The sequence below is a fragment of the Conger conger genome, chromosome 18 (genome assembly GCF_963514075.1).
Source record: "Conger conger chromosome 18, fConCon1.1, whole genome shotgun sequence".
Classification (NCBI taxonomy): Eukaryota; Metazoa; Chordata; class Actinopteri; order Anguilliformes; family Congridae; genus Conger; species Conger conger.
This window is the reverse complement of record NC_083777.1, coordinates 11,377,236-11,399,190: the sequence shown is the minus strand read 5'-3', so window position 1 is coordinate 11,399,190 and position 21,955 is coordinate 11,377,236. Positions and strand designations below refer to the sequence as shown.

Sequence of the window (21,955 nt, the reverse complement as noted above, 5' to 3'; positions counted from 1 at the left end):
AATGAGCAGTTATTGAACCGACAGGGTCAAGCAATTTATGCTTGGTCTACAATATAGTAACTAGTCAAACAGCAAGCTAATTGTTCTATCAGCAATGAATTTAAACAATGGTAATTTTGTGAGGAAGCGCAGAAAACGCGGTAACCATGTTCTCATTATTTAACGTTACTCAGCAGCTCTTATTTTGACGGAAAATCACAGGAAGTTGAAACTGGAACTTCTGTACAGGAAGTCTAATTGTTGCCAACTTCAGGGAGCTAGCATACTAGGAGTAGGGGGAAGTTGGATCCAGAAATGATTAAAAGGTCAAAGTAAAAACTCTGCAGAATAACGGTTGCTTCCATAAGAAAGCAAATTACTGTACTGTAGAGACGCTAGATTGAATGGTTTTATCTCCACAAGCAGTGAAACGCACACAATGTATTCTGTTATATGGTAGACTTATTATCTTGTGTGATGAATGAGACCTCATTGTAAAATAAAAAAAACCGTCAATCATTTGTCACCAGTTAAAACATCTTTAATGTCATGTAGAATGCCTTTTGGCCCACAGTTAAAACAATAAGGTGCAGGGTTTGACGCCAATCAAAGTTTCAGTGCAAGAGCAAGGAATAGCTTAAGCCAAACAAAGTGCCACACAAGTGAAGATTTCAACAATATAAAGTGCACCAAATGATTGCATGCAGCTGGAATCTGAAGATATGGGAGAGTTATTTTTTATTTCTTCAGTTCAAAGCTAAGACGGAGCACAGCATTCATTGTTTTTAATCTATTGAAGAGTTTTAAGTTGACAGCTCAGCCAGCTGTGAACTACTAAGTGCAAACAAACACAGAAAGCAAGACAACATGAAGACTGGACTAACACTGCACTCCAGAGAGAGGCCTGGGGGGCTTTGCCCTCACATGGTGTTGTTCATGGTCGCGGTCCCAATTACTGTACAAGTACACCTTTAAGACTAAATAGTTTGCCTAATAAAAAGTAAACAAAAGAAGCCATGTGCAATGGAACACACAAATGGTCATCAAGAAGATCCGATTGTAATGTTTTTTTTTTTCCTTCTGATAGTTTTGCGATGCATTGTAACAATTAACCAGTCTTTGACAATGGAGCGGAAGCAGCCAATGGGGGGAAAGAGCTGGGAGACCGTCATTCTGCCACGGGTGACCCTGGAGTCGGCAGCGAAGCACAACGTTCATTTTGCCTTCTGAGCTTTCTGGGCGGACTTGGTGACCTTGCCGGTGGTGGCGGCTTTCTTCTCCACGCCCTTGATGACGCCGACCGCCACCGTCTGGCGCATGTCCCGCACTGCAAAGCGCCCTGGGAAGGTAAGGAAAGGCAGAACAAATCAAATGCAGATCATTTTAATTCTATGCTGAATTTTTATTTCCAGTAGAAACTGAAACCGTGTCGAAGTCAAGTCTATGCTCGGAAGCGTGAACTGCTCACATAGCCGAACTGCTCACATAGTTCACATAGTTTATATTTAACCCAACCCGCACGGCTAAGGTACTGGACTTTCATTCGATGCAGTTGCACACTGTAACTGGGTTCGCGCCCCAGTCCTGCCAGATCCGAGTACAGCATGAGGGAGCGGCGTAATTGGGCCGTCGCTCTGAGGGTGGGGAGAGGGACTCAACGAGGAGGTTCACTGCATACGAGCGCCCCTGATCGCCCCGGAGACGAGGTCCAGGGCTCGAGAAGATGCGACTTGAAGTAGGCGCGTGGATGTCCTCCCGGCCACCGGGGAGCAGTGTTTCCTCAATATACACAGTTGATTGAAATAAACGGTACAGTTGGCCACCAAATTGAGAGAAAATGGGGGGGGGGGGGGAATTCTGAAACAAATTCCTAATAACAAACCACATTTGTGGCACACTCGTTAATATTACTGACTCGCTGAGGTCGGTCTTCTCCCACGCTAACGTGCTAACGGCACTCACCTAGCGGAGGGTACTCGGAGAAGCTCTCCACACACATGGGCTTCCCGGGGACCATGTCCACGATGGCGGCGTCGCCGGACTTCAGCGACTTGGGGTTGTCCTCCAGCTTCTTGCCCGAGCGGCGGTCGATCTTCTCCTTGAGCTCGGCGAACTTGCAGGCGATGTGGGCGGTGTGGCAGTCCAGCACCGGGGCGTAGCCGGCGCTGATCTGCCCCGGGTGGTTCAGGATGATCACCTGGAAGAGGCCAATGCCATCATTCTCAATGTACTGCCGACAGCCTCTGTGTGCTGCTGGCGGTATCTGCCTTTCTCTTCCTATTTCTCTCATCAAGAAATTGTGCTGTATTGGTGCGGGGATGGGGTCTGGGGTGGTAGGGCCCAATGTGAGATTTTTTGCAGGTTGCCATTTGCATAGAGTTGATATGCCATTTATATTTTTATTAACATAGTTGTCCTTTATTGATATTTTTGTTACTGGGCATTTTTATTAAATGCACAAACAGTCCGAAGGCATGTTTTTTCATGTCTATGTTGTATGGACAGTAAATCTTTTTGAATCTGAGTTTGGAGTGATAACCATGCAGCTCATGTTGGCGTGACCGCAGTCTCCAGCTTTCGACTGTGTCCCCGGCTCACCTGCGCGGTGAAGTTGGCGGCCTCCTGCGGAGGGTCGTTCTTGCTGTCCCCCGCCACATTGCCGCGGCGGATGTCCTTGACGGAGACGTTCTTAACGTTGAAGCCCACGTTGTCGCCGGGCAACGCCTCCGTCAGGGCCTCGTGGTGCATCTCCACCGACTTCACCTCCGTCGTGACGTTCACGGGGGCGAAGGTCACCACCATGCCGGGCTTCAGCAGGCCCGTCTCCACGCGCCCCACGGGCACCGTCCCGATTCCTGGCAGACGCGTTTAAAGGCTTAACCAACCGCAGTCAACAGCCATTGCCAGATCCAAAAATGCTTGTATTCTTCCTTCAACAAGGATACCGCCAAAATGTGAACGGCACCAAAAACCCAACAGCTGCTCTCCTTTTAATTTAATAATAAGAATATAAATTTGCACTGAACCCTGTCCACTTCACCTACGTCTTTCATAGCTTGCCTTTTTTATTTAAATGTAAATCCCACATTTCTCAGTATTACTCAAACGAATGCATTATACTTATTCATGCATACTTCAGTAGTTCCATGCTTTTCCAAAATGAATTTGTGGATACCCCCAACACTGTGCCTCAGACACAGGCCTCCCAGGTCACCCCCCCTTACCGCCAATCTTGTAGACGTCCTGGAGCGGTAGGCGGAGTGGCTTGTCCGTGGGGCGGGACGGGGGCTGGATGGCGTCTAGGGCCTCCAGCAGTGTGGTCCCTGATGCGTTACCGTCCTTCCTGGTGATCTTCCACCCTTTAAACCACGTCATCTGCAGAGACCACACTGCAATGAACAAACTGGGGGGGGAAAACCCACCAATACATGGGATCCATTCAAGTCAATTCGGGCAATGCTTGTAAATTCAGTTTGGTTCATCTTGGGGCGCTAACGGACATTTATCCAAATGGAGAGTTAGTGAGTTTTTGGAGAATGTCTGTGCTCACGTTTGGGCTGGACTCCAGCATGTTGTCCCCGTTCCAGCCGGAGATGGGCACGAAGGCCACCGTGTCGGGGTTGTAGCCGATCTTCTTGATGTAGGTGCTGACTTCCTTGACGATCTCCTCGTAGCGCTTCTGGCTGTAGTTGGGCTCGGTGGAGTCCATCTTGTTGACGCCCACGATGAGCTGCTTCACCCCCAGCGTGTAGGCCAGCAGGGCGTGCTCACGCGTCTGCCCGTTCTTCGAGATCCCGGCCTCGAACTCGCCCACCCCGGCCGCCACGATCAGCACCGCGCAGTCCGCCTGGGCAGGGGAAGGGGACGTTTCACCCATTTAAAAAAAATTACAATCAACTCATTTCTTTGGCAATGATTTAAGTCATTATCAGAGGTGCCGCTCTCCGCCGCTCTCCCCCCCCCCCCCACTTTGCCAGATCAATAGAAAGATGCTCATTTCAGTGTTAATCATCAAGCTGATTTTAAGTTGCAAGCTTTTCAGGCCAACAATTGCACAGGACTGGTGAAAGCTGGAGTCCTGGGGCAACTGTAACATTAGCTATAGCTGGTTAGAGTTTATCTTCCTAGGTCAGCTTGCACCTTATTTGAAAAAAACCACTGCTGCCAGCACAGTTCAGTCATGGGTTTTTATCAGTGATAGGTATGAGTCCCACCTCATGACTGACTGTTCAATGTGGACATACAGTGCGTGTCTTAAATGAAAAATTCTGCAAAGCGTAGATGCTTTCAAAAATAATTAAATGAACAGTTTCTAAATATTCATTCATTCACTCATTATCCTAACCCGCGTATCCAGGGTCGCTGGAGCCTATCCCAGCATACATTGGGTGAAAGGCAGGAACGCACCCTGGACAGTTCGCCAGTCCATCGCAGGGCACACACACCATTCACTCACACACACACACACACTCATACCTACGGGCAATTTAGACTCTCCAATCAGCCTAACCTGAATGTCTTTGGACTGTGGGAGGAAACCAGAGTACCCGGAGGAAACCCACACAGACACGGGGAGAACATGCAAACTCCACAGAGAGGCCCCGGCCGACAGGGATTCAAACCTAGGACCTCCTTGCTGTGAGGCGGCAGTGCTACCCACTGCACCATCCGTGCCGCCAGTTTCTAAATATAAAAAGAAAAATTGTGGTAGGTTGTTCCAAACAACTTGCCACAGTCTCGCTTGCTTCTGGCTCTCCATGTAATCAGAGTCTTACATATCAAGTTTTTATCTGAAAAGTGGTCTATTACTTAACATGTGACTTTATTGAACAAAATGCCTCGAACATTTCTTGTTTTGTTTTTTCAAATTTGCTGTTTTCTACTGACTTAATGCAGAAAACCAAAAATAAGCAAACAAAAAACAAACCAAATTCATACAAAAAAAAATCTAGGGTGCCTAAGACTTTTTTCACAGTACTATATCTATGAAATGCGCACCTTACATGCGATAAAGCGGAGTCACAAATGTTCTCTATAAAAGACACATCAATTAAATCGCATTTTCTTTCAGTCTCTCGCCATTATTCTCTCTCCAAGTTCTGCAGTGCTATGTTGCGGGTGGGGAGCAGCTAAGTACAATTGCACAACAAACACACAAACGAGAAAGAAGACTGTGCCAGCACCTGAAGAAAGATCTTAAGCCATCAGGGCATCACCAAAGAGAATGGGAACAGACAAACTGCTGGAATAATTAGTGTCTCACAGGAGACCAGAGCTTAGTTTCTCTGCCCCTTGTGGGGGAAGCATAAAAATAGCTGCGACTGTATGATCTAAAAATGCACTTGCTCAAGACAGACTAAAAAGACACAATAGCCCATTCTAAAAACGTGTGCCAATAAATGTGCATTTTGTTCCTGCAAATCATCCAAGTCTTATTCTGTCATTTCACTGTAAGACACAACCTACCACCATATACAGCAGAGCACACGCTAGTTTGTACCTGCGAGGTTCCCCGACAGTAAAATGGCAAAGTGTAAACATTGCTGAATTTGTATGTAGGCCATTCAACACAAGATTATTATTAGCTGATGTGAAACACTAAATACAGGAATATATGAATATTAAAATGGGCAAATGACTGTGGTGGCTAATGAGTTTAATATACACTTAGGTAGACCTGTACACCAGCTTGTTAATGCAAATATTTAAACAGCCAATCATGTGGCAGCAACTAAATGCATAAAAGCATGCCGACATGGTCAAGAGGTGCAGCTGTTTTTCAGACCAAATGTCAGAATGGGGAAGAAACGTGATCTAAGTGACTTTGACTGTGAAATGATTGTTGGAAATGACAGGATGGTTTGAGAATCTCAAACTGCAGATCTCCTGGGATTTTCATGCACAACAGTCTCTAGAGTTTGCAGAGAATGGTGCGAAGAATGCAGAGAATAAGAATTAAGAATGCTTCTTGGTAAATGGACAATCTGTGATGTATTACTATGGCATCAAATGCAACATCAAAGAAACCCCGTGAAATGGCAGTGATGGTGATGAACACACACCTGGGATGTTCCGGTGATCATGTTCTTGATGAAGTCCCTGTGTCCTGGGGCGTCGATAATGGTGACGTAGTACTTGCTGGTCTCGAACTTCCAGAGGGAGATATCGATGGTGATGCCACGCTCTCTCTCAGCCTTGAGCTTGTCCAAAACCCAGGCGTACTTGAATGAACCTTTTCCCATCTGGAACAAAAACGGCAAACACCAATTCATTAGCCCATGTCTCCCACAGAAAACAGAATACAGTTTTTTTTTTAGGCCTTTTATCAGATTTACTGGACAGCATATAGTATAGAGAGACAGGAAGAATGGGAGCGAGAGAGGGGAAGACATGCGACAAATGTCGGACAGTCGGATTCGAACCCCCGACGTCGCGGCTCGCAATGAGCATGCGGTCAGTGCTCTACAGGCTGCGCCACCGAGACACCCCAAACAGAATATAGTTTTGTTCCATGGCTGTACCACTGCAATTGTTTTTGTTTAGACTAATTTCTAAGCCCTGTTCTTCCTTTTTTCTCAAATTGTACTGTCTTGCATGGTCTCATTGCTGCAATGCCCTCAGTCAATGTGAAGAGGAGACGGATGATTGCATGCACTCCTGAAGTGGACCTGCGTGTCCAGGTTATGCTGCCAGCTGAGCCGCACGTGCTGGAGTGCGTTTCATGACCAACTGCCCCAGGCAGGCTGGAGGTGTCACGAGGGGGTCACTGGTCATGTGATCAGAGACAGCCCTGCGCACTGTAGCCCTCTCTCCCTTTACTACGGTCAGGGCTACTAGTAGGCTGTGGGGGTCCATCCACAAAAAGCGCATCTTAATGGGATGTGCTTTTTGGTGACAGAACATTGTTCTGGATAAAATATGTGCATAGCAACAAAAGATACTTGCACAACAAACGGGCAAAAATGCTACGTATTTTGAACTATTTTTTTCAAATAATTTTGTGCCTCTTCTGAGTACCCCAGCATATCCTCGTTCCTGCACCTTGTTGCGTTTATTTGTATGTCTGTTTCCTTTTATGTTTTTGTGTGTTTCCTGAACCCGCCTTTCTCAGATTTGGGCTGTTCTTGTAACTGATGAACCAAATGTTTTTGATTGCTGGCTGCTCCTAGTCACTTGTTATACAGTCTTTCGTTCATAACAATGAAGATGGTTTCTTAACAAAAAATATTTGTACCTTTGTTTTTGGTGCCTTTTCCACTTACACGATTAAGGATTTTCATTTTATTTTCTCAGCACTCTTCTGGACATGGAGTTCATACTTGCATGTCCGTCAGCCTAAGTGTTACTCGGGCACAGATGCCATTTTGATTTTGTAAAATAACACCTTTCAGTCCTAGCTCATGTCCTAGAGCCCTCACAGCAATTACCACACCCCCTCACAGTGCGATATAAGGTTTCCATAGAAACCTGCTTCTGTTTTGAAGCCTGGCTGAGCCTCTGCGTGGTACGTACCTCTGCGGCTTCTTTCTCGAACTTCTCGATGGTCCTCTTGTCGATGCCGCCGCACTTGTAGATGAGGTGCCCGGTGGTGGTGGACTTGCCGGAGTCCACGTGACCAATGACCACGATGTTGATGTGAAGCTTCTCCTTGCCCATTGCTGCTGATCCAATTCAAGATGGCGCAGACACTGAAAAGTCGCCAACACACAACAAAAATTTGAACAAAAGGAAGCACTCTGATTAATCTGATGGGGAAAAGCGGGGTACCCCCTCTGTGTTTTTTTTTGTGTGGATATATTTCGCATTTATAGCTTACTAAAATGGCACAACTGGGTCCCTTTGGAGCACTCTAGTCTAGAATGGAGCCCTCCAAGATGACACCTGTGAAATTTGAATTCAAAACCAATTACTGAACTTGGCTGGTGTACTGGAACCCAAAAAAGTGCTCTCAAAAAGTGCAAACCCCATCTTCTGGTCAGCTCAATTGCTCCAGGCAAGATCAATCGAGCACAGAAAAATAATTTGAATCAAAAACAATTACGCATTTGACCCAGGACTGGTACATACGGTAGTTAAAATGCGCTGCCCAGTAATTGCTGTTTAAGCCCAATCGCAGGATGTCTGAATGTAGCTAATTCACATTACAGAAATGCAAATGCACAAACAAGCTGCTCGCTAAAAAATGAATTTGAGTGATAATCTCGCTCACAGGGACTTGTCCCTACCATCAATTCCAACAGCAGACAACAGGCCAATCAGCACAGCACTGCCAAAATCAGTGAGTCTTTACACTACCTCTGCTCCCGCACTAATAAGGCCAGCAAATTCATACGCCCTTAATCCTTCACATTCTGCAGCTCAGCATCAGATCTGAGACCAAGCAAGCTTTAATTTTGTCAAGTAGGTAACCCTTTTTTCCCTTCTTTGCCACTGTGTATCACCGGTCACAAAGCCCTCCATCACTGAGAATAGCAGCCATTGATTTGTGCATATAAGATAACTACGAAGCTATTATAACCGTGACTGTTCACGGTTATAGTATTTGTAGTGTTAGCCATCTAAAAATATTTTTTTTAATGAACACGGTTGAGAAGCATGCACATCACTTTAAAAAAATGTATTCCTGAATGAATTAAATAATTGACATAACTGCAATATTAGACGGCTAGTCTAGTACCCCTGCAAATTATCGGAGTTGTCATATGGTTTTATTGAAACAGCCTTGTCTTAAAAGAACAATAAGACCCGTATAACAAAGACAATGGATTAACTTCAAATTCTGTGAACGGTCTGCAAATACCACCACCCTCTCTAGGCGCACGAAAATACATCTCGCTAACGTTAGCTTGCTACCACAGTAACGTTAGCTAGTTTCTAAGATACAGGCTAAGACTGCGTCCTAATAATCTAACCACGTTAGGGCACCAAGCGGGACATTGCTTCCGTCATTTCCAACGTAACGGCTCCAGGCCTAGACTTTATCCCTAGCGCGTTTTCTTCGTCAATTTCATCACGGTCCACATTTTGCCGGTAGGCAACCTTATAAAATAATACGTTCTAAATAAAACGAAATATTGTATATTGCGTGAAGGCACACGAATTTAAAGTAAAAATGTCCCGATACAAACGAAGCATGCATGGACACCTTCCGTTATTTAAAGCGTTGTAAAAAACGGAAATGGAGCAGGGTCTACCGAGTTATAGCCACGGAGATCCATGAGGGGTTTAGCTGCAGGATTAACGTGTCCACCCCCCCCTCATCGCGACGCCATATCTCATCTCCCTGCTCGGTTGCTCTTTCTGTCCATGCACAACGTCGCAATCAAACATCACTTGTTTATTTCCAGAGGCAGGGTTTTCTAAATACCATCGGTGATAACTTTCCTATTAAATAAAAATGTTCCTCAAGTGATTTTGTTCGAAAGAAATACAATGATGTTGCATTATAGTATTCCCGAGTTTCCTACCTGTGTTCGTTGTGACGAATTGCATTCAGTGCAGAAGAGATGGAGAGCGCCTGCTCATCTGCTTATATTGCAGACGGGTGAGGGTGTCGGAATTGTCGTCGGTGCTCTCATTGCTCCAACCCCCTCTAGGACTAAATACAGAACCATGAACGGTAGACTACAGTGCATACTTGCAATATTTTAACCGCAGAGAAAGTGAATGTCATCGAACAAAATATGGGAAATAACAGTAATTCCAAGCAACTTTTTAACTCAACAAAACGCTGTCCTGCTTATTTAATGGAATGCTAGCAGAGCACATTTAATTTTGCCCTGTTTACCTTTGTAGGGTATTGCGGTCACGCTATCAGCAATTTGGTGCGCATCTACATTGCGGTTTACGGTGTTTTGACGTTCAATACTCGAAATGATACCGTTTTGTTATTTTCAACACTCAATAATAATAACACGGAATAGTCCAAAATAGTAATTACAATGCATGGCGATTTTTTACATTCCAAAAAAGTAGATTCGACAATATTCATGAAAACCACTTTCGCATGTATCCGTGCCTTCGATTTCGTGCGTTTTTACAGTTTGTATTTAGAATGTAGAATTCAATACATGGCACATTTTAAAAATCCATGAAAAACGTTAAACTATTTTCGGGAAACACCATGGTATGCTTGAAGATCACTAACCATGGTATACATTCATTCATTCATTCATTCATTATCCTAACCCACTTATCCTGAACAGGGTCGCAGGGGGCCTGGAGCCTATCCCAGCATACATTGGGCGAAAGGCAGGAATACACCCTGGACAGGTCGCCAGTCCATCTCAGGGCACACACACCATTGATTCACTCACACACTCATACCTAGGGGCAATTTAGACACTCCAATCAGCCTAACCTGCAGGTCTTTGGACTGTGGGAGGAAACCCATGCAAACTCCACACAGAGAGGCCCCAGCCGACGGGGATTCGAACCCTGGACCTCCTTGCTGTGACGCGGCAGTGCTACCCACTGCACCATCTGTGCCACCCATGGTATACATGACATTGATTATTTGCTGTTTTACTGTGGGAATTTGGAATAATGGGATTGTAAAGTTAACCGTGTTCAATACATGGCATTATTTAAAAATCTATTAAAAAAAAAAAGAATTATTTTCAACAAAACCCAAGCACACATTGAAGATGTTATACATGCTATTGATTTTGTGAATTTTTACTTTTGGAAATTGGAATTATGCGATTGCAAAATCCTCCAAAATGGTAATTGTATTCAATAAGTCACTGTAAAAAAAAAAAAAAAAAAAAAAAAAAAAAAAAATGTTTAAATACATATTCAGGTATGTTTTTTGTCAATAAATGTTGAAAAACAAATGGGATGACAAGTATTTCTTCATATATATCAAATATAACACATTTTCCATCCCAAATGGGAGTGAAATCACACAAGCATTGTTTTTTTGTTTTTAAGTTTTTTTGTTTTTTAAGTTTTTGGACAAAAGAAAAATGTTTTTGTCAATAAATGTTGAAAAAGAAGTGGGATTTCTTTATTTTTATTCAAGATAACATCCAGCCATCCTTTTGGTAAAATCACAAATTCATATTTCAAGCACTTTTTTCAATTTCCTGAAACAGTTGGATTCGCATTTCTTTTTCAACATCTGTAAAAATGTTTTTGTAAATAAATGTGGAGAAATAAATTGGATAACATTTATTTCTTCATATTTATTTAATAAATACATTTCCCAGCCCTCCTGGCATTGAAATCACAATACATTTGTTCAAGCATTTTTTTAAAGACTATAGACTTATGTATTTTCATGATTTTCTGAAAAATGTTTTCGTCAATTAAATGTGGAAAAGCAAATGGGATTACATTTATTTCTTTGTATTTATTCACTATAACACATTTCCGAGCTCTCCTGGCATTGAAATCACAAGAAATCTTTTCAATCATTTTTTTTTTTGTATTTCGACATAAGACTATAGACTTATGTATTTTCAAGATTTTCTGAAAATACAGTTTTGTCAATAAATGTAAAAAAACAAATTTGTTTCTTCATTTTTATTTAATATAACACATTTCCCAGCCCACCTGGTAATGAAATCACAAGAAATGTATTCTTGTGAATACAGATTTTTTTGAAAAATGTTTTTGTCAATAAATGTGGTTTTTCATATTTATTAAATATAACACATTCCCCATCACTTCTGTTGGTTGAATTGCCAATTAATTTTACAAGCATTTTTTTTTGTTTTTGGAGATAAGACTACACACTTATGTATTTTCCCGAGTTCCCGTCACTTCTGTTCGTTGAATCACAAATTAATTTTTTAAGCATTGTTTTTCGTTTTTGCACAGAAGACTATAGACTTATGTATTCTCATGATTTTTTGTAAAAAATGTTTTTGTCAATGAATGTTGATAAATAAGACGACACACTTATGTATTTTCCAGACTTCCCATCACTTCTGTTGGTTGAATCACCAATTAATTTTTCAAGCATTTTTTTTTTCATTTTTGGAGATAAGACTATACACGTATGTATTTTCCAGATTTTTTGGAAAAATGTTTTTGTCAATGAATGTTGAAAAACAAATGGGAAAAAAAGCTCATTTATAGTAAATATAACACATGTCCCAGCCCTCCTGGTAATGAAATCACAAGAAATTTTTTCAAGCATTTGTTTCTGTTTTTGGACATAAAACTATACACGTATGTATTTTCCAGATTTTTTGGAAAAATGTTTTTGTCAATGAATGTTGAAAAACAAATGGAAAAAAAGTAATTTTTTTATTAAATATAACACATTTCCCAGCCCTCCAAGTAATGAAATCACAAGAAATGTTGTTCAAGCATTTATTTCTGTTTTTGGAGATAAGACTATACAGACTATAAGACTATAAATCATGAATCTTCATGATTTTCTGGAAAAAATGTTTTGTCAATGAATTTCGAAAAACAAATGGGATAACATTTATTTCTTTGGATTTATTAAATATAAGATTTACCCCAACCCTCCTTTTGGTAAAATCACCAATTAATTTTTTAAGCATTTTTTTTTTCCGTTTTTGGACATAAGACTATACATTAATGTATTTTCAAGATTTTTTGTAAAAATGTTTTTGTCAATAAATGTGGAAAAACAAATGGGGTTACATTATTTTCATATTTATTAAACATAACACATTTCCCATCACTTCTGTCGGTAGAATCACAAATTAATTTGTAACGGATTTTTTTTGTAGTTTTTGGAGATAAGACTCCTTACAGTTTTGTATTTTTCAAGATTTTTTGCAAAAATGTTGTTGTCAATAAATGTGGAAAAACAAATGGGTTTACATAAACTTTTTCATATTTATTAAAAATAACACATTTCCCATCACTTCTGTTGGTAGATTCACCAAATCATTTTTCAAGCATTTTGTTTTAGTTTTTGGAGAAAGGACTATACACTCATGTATTTTCCAGATTTTTTGGAAAAAGGTTTTTGTCAATAAATGTGGAAAAACAAATGAGATAACATTTATTTATTTGTATTTATTAAATATAACACTTACCCCAACCCTCCTTTTAGCAACATCGCCCATTCATTTTTCAAGCATTTGTTTTTTACTTTTTGGAGATAGGATTATACACTTATGTATTTTCACGATTTTTTGGAAAAATGTTTTTGTCAATAAATGTGGAAAAACAAATGAGATAGCATTTATTTCTTTGTATTTATTAAATATAACACTTACCCCAACCCTCCTTTTAGCAACATCGCCCATTCATTTTTCAAGTATTGTAGAATATACTGTCTTCAGTGCATCTTTCACAGTTCCCTTTACAACCAAATCTGAGGGATCCATATGTATATGTATAACGGTATATTGTTACTGGAATTGTTTTTATTCCCAAATATCGGAATCGAATCCACTGTCAGCCAGACTCTAGTAAGTTAGTAAGTTCAATGTTTCTCTGAGTTAACTCATTTAGGTGAGAACTTTATGGATTTTGCTTGCTGGAACCTTTGTGTGATAAGCCTACTGACTTTCATAGAGTATATTTGTTTCCAAAACCCTTAGAAGGTGAGGAGCCTCAAGCCTGTTTTATGTCAAAAAATAAAGAACCATTGTCCCTATAACACTGGGATCATGAAATCATTTAAAGATTAAACTGTTAAAAGTGGTATATTGTCTGACCAGATTTATTTAAAATTTCACAGTGAAATTTTAATTAAAGCAAACCCATATGAACCGAAAAGCAGCAGGAACCTGCATCACACCAGTCCTATCATCACTTCCTGTCTGAATACTCTCCAGCATCATCTACCCACTTCCTGAGCACAGCCTCCTTGCCAAGCTTCCAGAGCAAGGGTAGAAGTCGGACCCCCTTGCGTGCAGTGATCATGAGGTAGTCTTTGTTTTCTGGGTGCAGAGAGGCTGTATGGCGAGCCATTACCAGAGATTGGCAGAATCGGACCAGTACCAGCGTGTACAGTGCGTCTCGCTCCACCTCGTCCAGCGGGAGGACACTCTCCCAGCCCGCTAACACCACCCCCCCCACTTCCAGTGGACTTTGGCTCTCGATCATCATGTACATAATGGTGATGGCCAGCTCAAAGATGTAGTAGCCATAGTTCATATTCCCGAAGTCCAGGATTCCAGAGATTCTGTAGCCAATCGGAGAGTCTGGTTCCACTATGATATTTTGGTCATTGAAATCTCCATGAATTGGACCTAGAAAGAACACCTTGATCAATTACTCAAATGACAATAATCAGGTTTATAGTGGAAGACGAGACCACACTGTTTTAGCAATGTTCTGTATCAGCACTGAACTTTTTCAGTCAGTTTGGTTGGGAAAAACTCACTCTTGCGGAAGGAACTCATATGTACCAAGACTTCACTCTTGAACATCTTCATGACGTCCTTCACGAGCCGAAGCTCGTCTTCTCCCTCCAGCGCCGGCAGGTAGGGCTCCAGCAGGTGCACATTACCCAGGCCCCACAAGTAGTTCTCTCGCTGCAAGGCCCACAGTTTGGGGTGCTCCATCTGTCACAGCAACAGCAGATGAGTTTACACTTTGACTGCATATTAGAGAGCATTTTCAGTGACAATTTATATCAGCGAGCATCTAATTATAATATGCACGTTGAGACTGTTTCGCTTCAGCAAAACCTTAAACTGTTCTTTAGATTTTATGGCCAAAAAGGTTGACTTTGGAATTTTGTGTTGAGGTTGTTCTTTCTGGCAACTCCATGTAGGTCTTTGTTTAGGTTGTATTGTTGTCCTGTGTGTTTGCTACTCTGTTTTGCAGCTCTTTTTTTTGTGTGGGTTCTCCTGAGTCCTGGTCTTCCAGGTCTTGGTCCAAAAGGGTTCCCAAACTTTTGTACAGAGCCTTTTCCTTTATTTTTATTGTTTAAATATAATTTATAGACAATAAAAAATGAAAATAAAAAGTGATGTGTCTTTAAAATGAGCAGAAAGGTCTCATGTTTAACTCTCACATACAGATTCATTGTAACATTTGAAACAGGTGTGACCAATTTTTTGCTAGTTTTATTCAATTTCACTGGGTGTTTATGTATCACCTATGCATCAATCAGGTTTAAAATTTAGCACATAAAAAAAAAAAAAAAAAAAAACATGACTCTGGACTCATTTAATTTTCGGAGTCTTGTCCACCTTGCAGTATGTATCGGACTCTGCTATTTGCTGAAAATGAAAAACACAAGGTTTGGAGTGCCTATAGCCCATCTAAAATGTCTTTGTTGGAACAATCTGTTCAGTGCAAAAGTGAGAATGCGCACATGCTCCTACCTTCTGCAGCATTGTATCCGTTGTTGCTGCCATCCTTCCTACCTCGTAGAGCATGCGTGGGGAACAGTGGATATTAGCGATGGTGGTTCCAGGCAAGAAGGTCAACAAACGCACCAAGTACTTCTGACTACCAGATCCACAATCTGCCAAAACACAACATATTCACATTTTACAGCCTTACATAACATTAGCTTGAATTTTCTCCAAGACCAACAGACCATAAGTTGGTCTTTCATAAAAGCATGCTTAAGGGTACAACAGAACAGGATGAGCTTTAAAATGAAACCATGAATATGACGTTAGTGTAAACGGTTAGCTCTGAGTTGAAGGTATTGACATCCATATTGTTTGATCTGTGCAGAAATTACAGGCTTTATTTAATAATAACAATTTTGTTTGTCAATACAGGTGCAATTATACTTGATTGCTACTTCATGGAAATAGTTATACACAGTAGGCTACAGTAAAATGAAGTTGGCTAGTAGCTCTGCCCAACACTAGGCATTGGTTGTAGAATACTCCAACACAAAAACAAAAGTTTGTCGGTAAATGTTATTATTAAGTAGACTTGGATTAATTTAATAGCTAGTTTTATTTAATACAAATATTGGCAGTGGTTTTCACACAATTAATTGGCCTAAAAATGACATCTTCAACTAAAACAGTTTGTCGCAGCCAACTTAATAAAGTGCAACACTCTGCCAGTGTACGATGATTTATTTTTTTGCCTGTACTAGATAACCTACAACGTGGCGAAAAGCAAGTACAAAACGCAATACTCGGACATATGCTTTTACATGCAATGGCACTGTAATAATTTCTAACCATACTAACTTAGCTAGCTAATATAATGTTAATCTTACAATAAGATCCACTGCCTAGCCATTGCTGTCCTCAAACACTCAAAAGTTGATGCAAATAAATGTGTTTAAGCTGGTTTAGTTTAACCAGGGAAAAGGGGGTCGGAGGCCAAACTATCAGAGCTGCCAATCTGAGGAACCTTTTGGTGCTATGGGGGGGTTTATGAAAAGGGGTGGCATGTTCAGTAGAAAACTGAATATTTGTGAATTCCAAGTATTAACTTCCAAAAAATGATGTTAGAGAATTGTTGTAATTTAACTAAAGTAATTTAATAAGCAATCGACCACTTTTCTGATAAATTGATTACAGCTGTCTGGGACTACCTGGAAAGCTAAAGGAAAGTGAGACAGCTAAAGTAAGCAGAAGAACTGTGGCACGTTCTCTATGTTTCAAACAACCAGCCAGCCAATTTTCTTATATTTATTTTGCAGTTTTAAAGGTGGTCACAACAAATATTGATTTGATTGTGGTTTATAGTATAATTCTGAGGAATTTAGAAACTTTGCATTTCATTATTTTTTGAAAGCACAGAATGGAATTTAATCTGCTTGCTGTGTTTATTCATACCGATATCCTCAAGACTCATCATGGTCCCAGTGAGGGTGGGCAGGACAGTCTGAACAGGCAGACCATGCTGGTGCAGGAAGGCCATGGCGTGGTTCTGCAGCTCATACTGATCCAGACTCTGGCTCAACACATAGTTCATGATCTTCAGCAAATACTGGCCTCCCTCGCCGGCCACCACATGAAAGTTCTGGTCATGATAGCTTGGCAGCGGGCGGATCAATGACACGGTCAACCCAAAGAGACGGCCGAGCAGTTCTGAGGCCTGGTGCTCGCTGAGCCTTGGCTGGGCTTCCTCTATTGACATCTCAGCTGTCAGAAAAAAAGATCAGAGCACTTGTTACTTTTTTATTTCACGCTTTCCTCCTACAACGAAAGCCATGCATGTCAGGTTCGGTATACTCCTACCCTTGACCAGTGCGGCCTCTGAATGGGACTTGGTTTCCGGGTGCTGCATTGTGGCCACCTACTGTTCTTAAGTAACTAGAATAGGTTAAATGCAGAGGACAAATTATCACACAGGGTTAAATAAAGTTTCACAACAACAAAAACAACAATAATAACAATAACAATTATAATTCAGTCTGACAACTCACAATGAATTAAATAATATTTACTGAGGTTTAATGTCAATGCAAAAACTTGTGTGTCAAGGCTCTGCCTCTCATCACTGTTGTAAGCCAGCTGAAACAGAGTGACATAGTACAAACTGAACCATACAAACAGTACACATACATTACAAACATATTCTTAAGACTTTTTTTATTTTACATATACTTAATAAACTTGAATACTGTAACTACGGCATTACATTCAAAAGTGCATACTAAATGGTAAATGGCAGGCATTTATATAGTGCCTTTATCCAAAGCGCTGTAAAATTTATGCTTCTCCATTCACCCATTCATACACACACTCACACTCACACACCGACAGCGATTGTCTGCCATGCAAGGCCCCGACCAGCTCGTCAGGAGCATTTGGGGGTTAGGTGTCTTGCACAGGGACACTTCGACACAGCCCGGGCGTGGGATCGAACCAGCTACCCTCCGACTGCCAGACGACTGCGCTTACTGCCTGAGCCCTGTCGCCCCCATACTACATACCACAACTCAAACTGCCCATTAGTCCATCTTTCATATTCAAAACAAATTTATCAATCTCTCATTGCAGACAGAGATTAATTAATTGCATATCAAACAGGAGTGTTTATCTATGCCACAGTCTGAATGTTCAGTGTCTGAATCTTGCAGGAATTTTGACTGGTCTTCCAGGCTTGATCTGATGTGTTTGTATTTGTGATTGTCCCTCGGTAGGGTCAGTGTGTTGACTGTCTGCTGTGTGCTGTTCATTGTCACTCTTTTCATGCCTGTCTCTGTTTCCATGGCCACATCCCTTGGATTTGTTGATGGAAACTCCTTCTCTTCTGTCTTCCTTAGATGCTTCCTGTTACGTTGATACAGTCTGCCATCTGCTGTGCGAACCATAATTGATCTTGGTTGCTCATGCCTTTTCTGCACCACAGCTGGCTGCCACGTCTCTCCTCTTTGAGTTCTGACCTTCTCTCCAGCTTGTAGATCACGTAAGTTCCGTGTTTGTCTGTCATAATAGACTTTTTGTTTTTGTTGTCTTTCTTTCAGCTTGTTGTGCACCTGGACTGTTCCTTCAGAGGTAAGCAATGAGGTGGATGTTGGCAGCTTCGATTTCAAACGCCGCCCCATTAGTAGCTGTGCAGGTGATAACCCTATTCCCTCCAGTGTTTGTGTTGTGGTATTCCAGGAGAGCTATATATGGAGCATCATTACTGCACTGTGACTTCTTGAGAAGGTTTTTTATTATCTGTACCGTCCTTTCTGCCTGACCATTTGATTGGGCATATTTCGGACTGGATGTCACATGTTCTAACTTGCTGTTGCTCTCTTGAACTGTTCCTGTTTTTCCTGTGACATGGGTAGCTGATATGCCATATGGTTTACCTCCAACTCTTTCCCTAGCAGATCTTCCTTCTGTCCCTTGAGAAAAGCTCGGCTAAAAGCTTCTGCTAAATGGAGCTCTTTCCCTGACCTGTATGTTACTTTGAGATCATACCTCTTAACAGCATCCTCTGTAGCCTCATAGGAGCTTGGTGGAGGGACTTCTTGAAGATGCTCTCCAATGGCTTGTGATCACTTTCCACTTAAATTTCTCTGCCATAAACATACTGGTGAAATTTCTCATACCCATATACTATAGCTAGCAGCTCCTTGTCTATTTGTGCATACCTGTGCTGGCAGTCAGTGAGAGCTAGTGATCCGTATGCTACCGGCTTTCCCTCCTGTAGTATGGCAGCACCCATCTTCGGGCGGTGGTAGCTGCACAATGGCTCTCACCTTTTCCTCGTCCGGCTTCAACCCACTGGCACTGAGGATATGGCCTATGTATTTGATTTCGGTCATCCTGATTCTGCATTTGCTCTTGTTTGGTTTCAGGTTGTTTTCTCTGGCCCTCACCAGCAGTTTCACCAAATGGTAAATGGTAAATGGCAGGCATTTATATAGCGCCTTTATCCAAAGCACTGTACAATTGATGCTTCTCCATTCACCCATTCATACACACACTCACACACCGACGGCGATTGGCTGCCATGCAAGGCCCCGACCAGCTTGTCAGGAGCATTTGGGGGTTAGGTGTCTTGCTCAGGGACACTTCGACACAGCCCGGGCGGGGGATCGAACCGGCAACCCTCCGACTGCCAGACGACTGCTCTTACTGCCTGAGCCATGTCGCCCCCATGTCGCCCCCAGTCTGCCACCAGTCTGCGATCATGCTCTTCCTCTGTGTCTCCTCACACCAGCAAGTCGTCACTGATGTTGACAACCCCGTACAGACCTGCTATCATTTGCGCCATGGACCTCTGGAACATTACATTGCATGGCACTTAGCAGACGCTCTTATCCAAGAGGACCTGAGAGGACAGTACAGTTCCGAGTCCTAGTGTAACCATACAGATATAATCGGAACCCTTGAAGAATACACCAACTTCCAAACTAGCATACCACAGTTGGCAGCTAGAATACCCCGAGTACAAAAATACAATAACTAATACAAAAAACAACATCTATAAATACTGCCATTACAGTCTATGGCATATATAAGGCTAATCATGGTGGTGAGTTAGGGAGGGAAAGGTGTAGCCTGAAGAGATGAGTCTTCAGTGTGCGCTGGAACACCTCAGACGCTGATGACACTCAAAAAGGTAAGCACAGATAGAGATAGTGTCCTATTGGCGTGTTCATGGTGCACAGCTTGGAGCTCTCATCGTCCAGTTTTATTTGCCAAAATCCCTGATAGGTTGTCTAGTACTGAGAAGTACTTTGCATTTGGCATGTGGGATACCACTTCTTCCACAGTCAATAGAGCATAGTATGTCCATTGGATTGCTTGGTTCAAATCCTTTGGGTCCATGCAAATGCGAATCTTCTTTGGGAGTGACTACCGTGACCATGCTATTGACCCATTCTGTTGGCTCTGTTTGTTTCAAAGTGACTCCCATCTGCTCCATTCAATGGAGCTCTCCAATGACCCTGTCCCTGAGCGCAACAGGTATTCTCCTCGGTGCATGCACAACAGTGGGGTCAATCTTTATATGGTGCTCACCTGGTAAACAGACCACTCCAGTAAATAGGTTCATGTCAGTTCTGACATCATACAGTCTTTTTACCATGCCCAATTTCTGGCATGATGCACGTCCCAGTATTGCTGGTGCCTCCTGCTGCATGATCGCAAATTCAATCTTATGTTTTTGGGCTCTGAACTGGAATGTGAGCGCTTTCTAGCCCAGGGGTGCCATCTAGTGGCCTGAGTAGGTGACTAGCTTACAGTTGGATGCTTTGAGCCTTCCACTGATATCTAGTGAGCTGAATGTCTTCTCTGACATGACGTTACACTCTGCTCCAGTGTCAAGCTCAAATGTCACATTACTACTGTTTATTATCAGATTCTCAGCCCACATTATCTCAGCCTCTATAGCCCCAATGCATTTATCATGCTCAACTCCTACTGTGCCCATGAACATGTTCTCACTGATCTCATCACTGCTCCCAGTTTGATCAATTGCATGCATTTTCTGACTGTATCTATGTTGACTTTCTGATTTGCACATCTTTGCAAAATATTATTTTCTTTTTACATGACTTGCATATCTGGCCAAAGGCTGGGCATTTTATTTCCGCATGCATATAGCCACATCTGCTACAGTGTGTTCCCTTTTGTTCATCAGGCTCTGTCTTTGACTTACTTTTGTAGTTCTTCCCGTTTGCTTTTACTGTCCTGATCCTATGCACTTCCATTTCATCATTTAGTGCTTTGACTCGGCTAGATGTGATCTCGCTGGCAAGGCAAATATCAATAGCCTTTTCTAGCGTGAGGTCCGCCTCTCACTTGGTCGTCCCTTAAACAGCAAACAATTCTACCTCTTACCAGGGAGTCCTGCAGCTTTTCAAACTCACAGTGACTTTGCCTTGCTTTTCAGGTCCGTGACGTACGCTTCTATCGTCTCCGATGGTCCCTCGGTTCACAATATTCTTAGAATTTTTTCTTAAGCACTGCGTTTTTATCTCTCATCTCTTTGGAAGTCAAACGTGTTACATACTTGTATCGCCTCCTCTCCAGCAACATGCAAAGATTTCTCTGCTATGCCGCTCGCAGTGCAATTTCTAACCGCGGGATGCTACTTTTCCAATTCTCGGAAAGATTGACTTGCAGGCTTAAAGCTTTTGGTGGCTGTAACTGCGCCACGTTCTTATGTTTTTATATTGCGAGATTAACTCTGACACCATGTTATGTTTACACAGACCCAGACGAGTTGATCACTTTTTATATGTCTTAACTCCAGTCTGCCGCGTCGTTACCTTCCGCCTGACGTCACCAACTACCTATGGACCCCGCCTCTCATGGGGGTCTTGAGAAGCAGCGCTCACATGGGGGTGGTGGTGGGAATGCAAAATATTTCTGGATTCAGGAATAGCAGGATAATTCATTCAAAAGCAGCAAGCACTATGAGCAATGGCAGCACAGGAGCGACAGCATACCAGACACGGTAACTCGGACGACAATATACCTACAGCTGAAATCTCCACGACACGGTCGTTCCATACTCCAAATGATACCGGTTGGTTATTTTAAACACTCAATGATTAAAATAATAACATTGAATACTCAAAAATAGGTCGACTAGAATTTTCTTGTTTTTGTTAACACTACAGCAGTGGTATTTTGGATAAGTTGCAGTTGGCGAATCGCTC

General features: G+C 42.1%; 2 protein-coding genes across 5 annotated transcripts; both read right to left on the bottom strand.

Moving 5' to 3' along the window:
* Positions 1–498: 498 nt before the first annotated feature.
* Positions 499–9,589, bottom strand: eef1a1a (eukaryotic translation elongation factor 1 alpha 1a). Its single transcript, XM_061227474.1, has 8 exons — positions 9,447–9,589; positions 7,492–7,667; positions 6,042–6,221; positions 3,530–3,826; positions 3,204–3,354; positions 2,578–2,834; positions 1,942–2,176; positions 499–1,318 (listed from the first exon to the last, which is right to left on the bottom strand). Exons 2-8 carry the CDS (start codon positions 7,633–7,635, stop codon positions 1,194–1,196), a joined length of 1,389 nt encoding a protein of 462 aa, XP_061083458.1. The 5' UTR covers positions 7,636–7,667; positions 9,447–9,589; the 3' UTR covers positions 499–1,193.
* Positions 9,590–13,190: 3,601 nt separating this feature from the next.
* On the bottom strand, positions 13,191–21,563 carry LOC133118648 (hydroxylysine kinase-like). 4 transcript variants are annotated; one of them, XM_061228776.1, is made up of 7 exons: positions 21,132–21,563; positions 17,291–17,357; positions 17,082–17,156; positions 16,677–16,985; positions 15,249–15,391; positions 14,300–14,480; positions 13,191–14,165 (listed from the first exon to the last, which is right to left on the bottom strand). In XM_061228776.1, exons 3-7 carry the CDS (start codon positions 17,128–17,130, stop codon positions 13,723–13,725), a joined length of 1,125 nt encoding a protein of 374 aa, XP_061084760.1. In that variant the 5' UTR covers positions 17,131–17,156; positions 17,291–17,357; positions 21,132–21,563; the 3' UTR covers positions 13,191–13,722. The 4 variants fall into 4 exon arrangements, with proteins under 4 accessions (XP_061084760.1, XP_061084759.1, XP_061084758.1 ...); XM_061228775.1 differs by lacking the exon at positions 17,291–17,357 and having other exon boundaries at positions 20,950–21,563; XM_061228774.1 differs by lacking the exon at positions 17,291–17,357.
* Between the last annotated feature and the right edge of the window lie 392 nt (positions 21,564–21,955).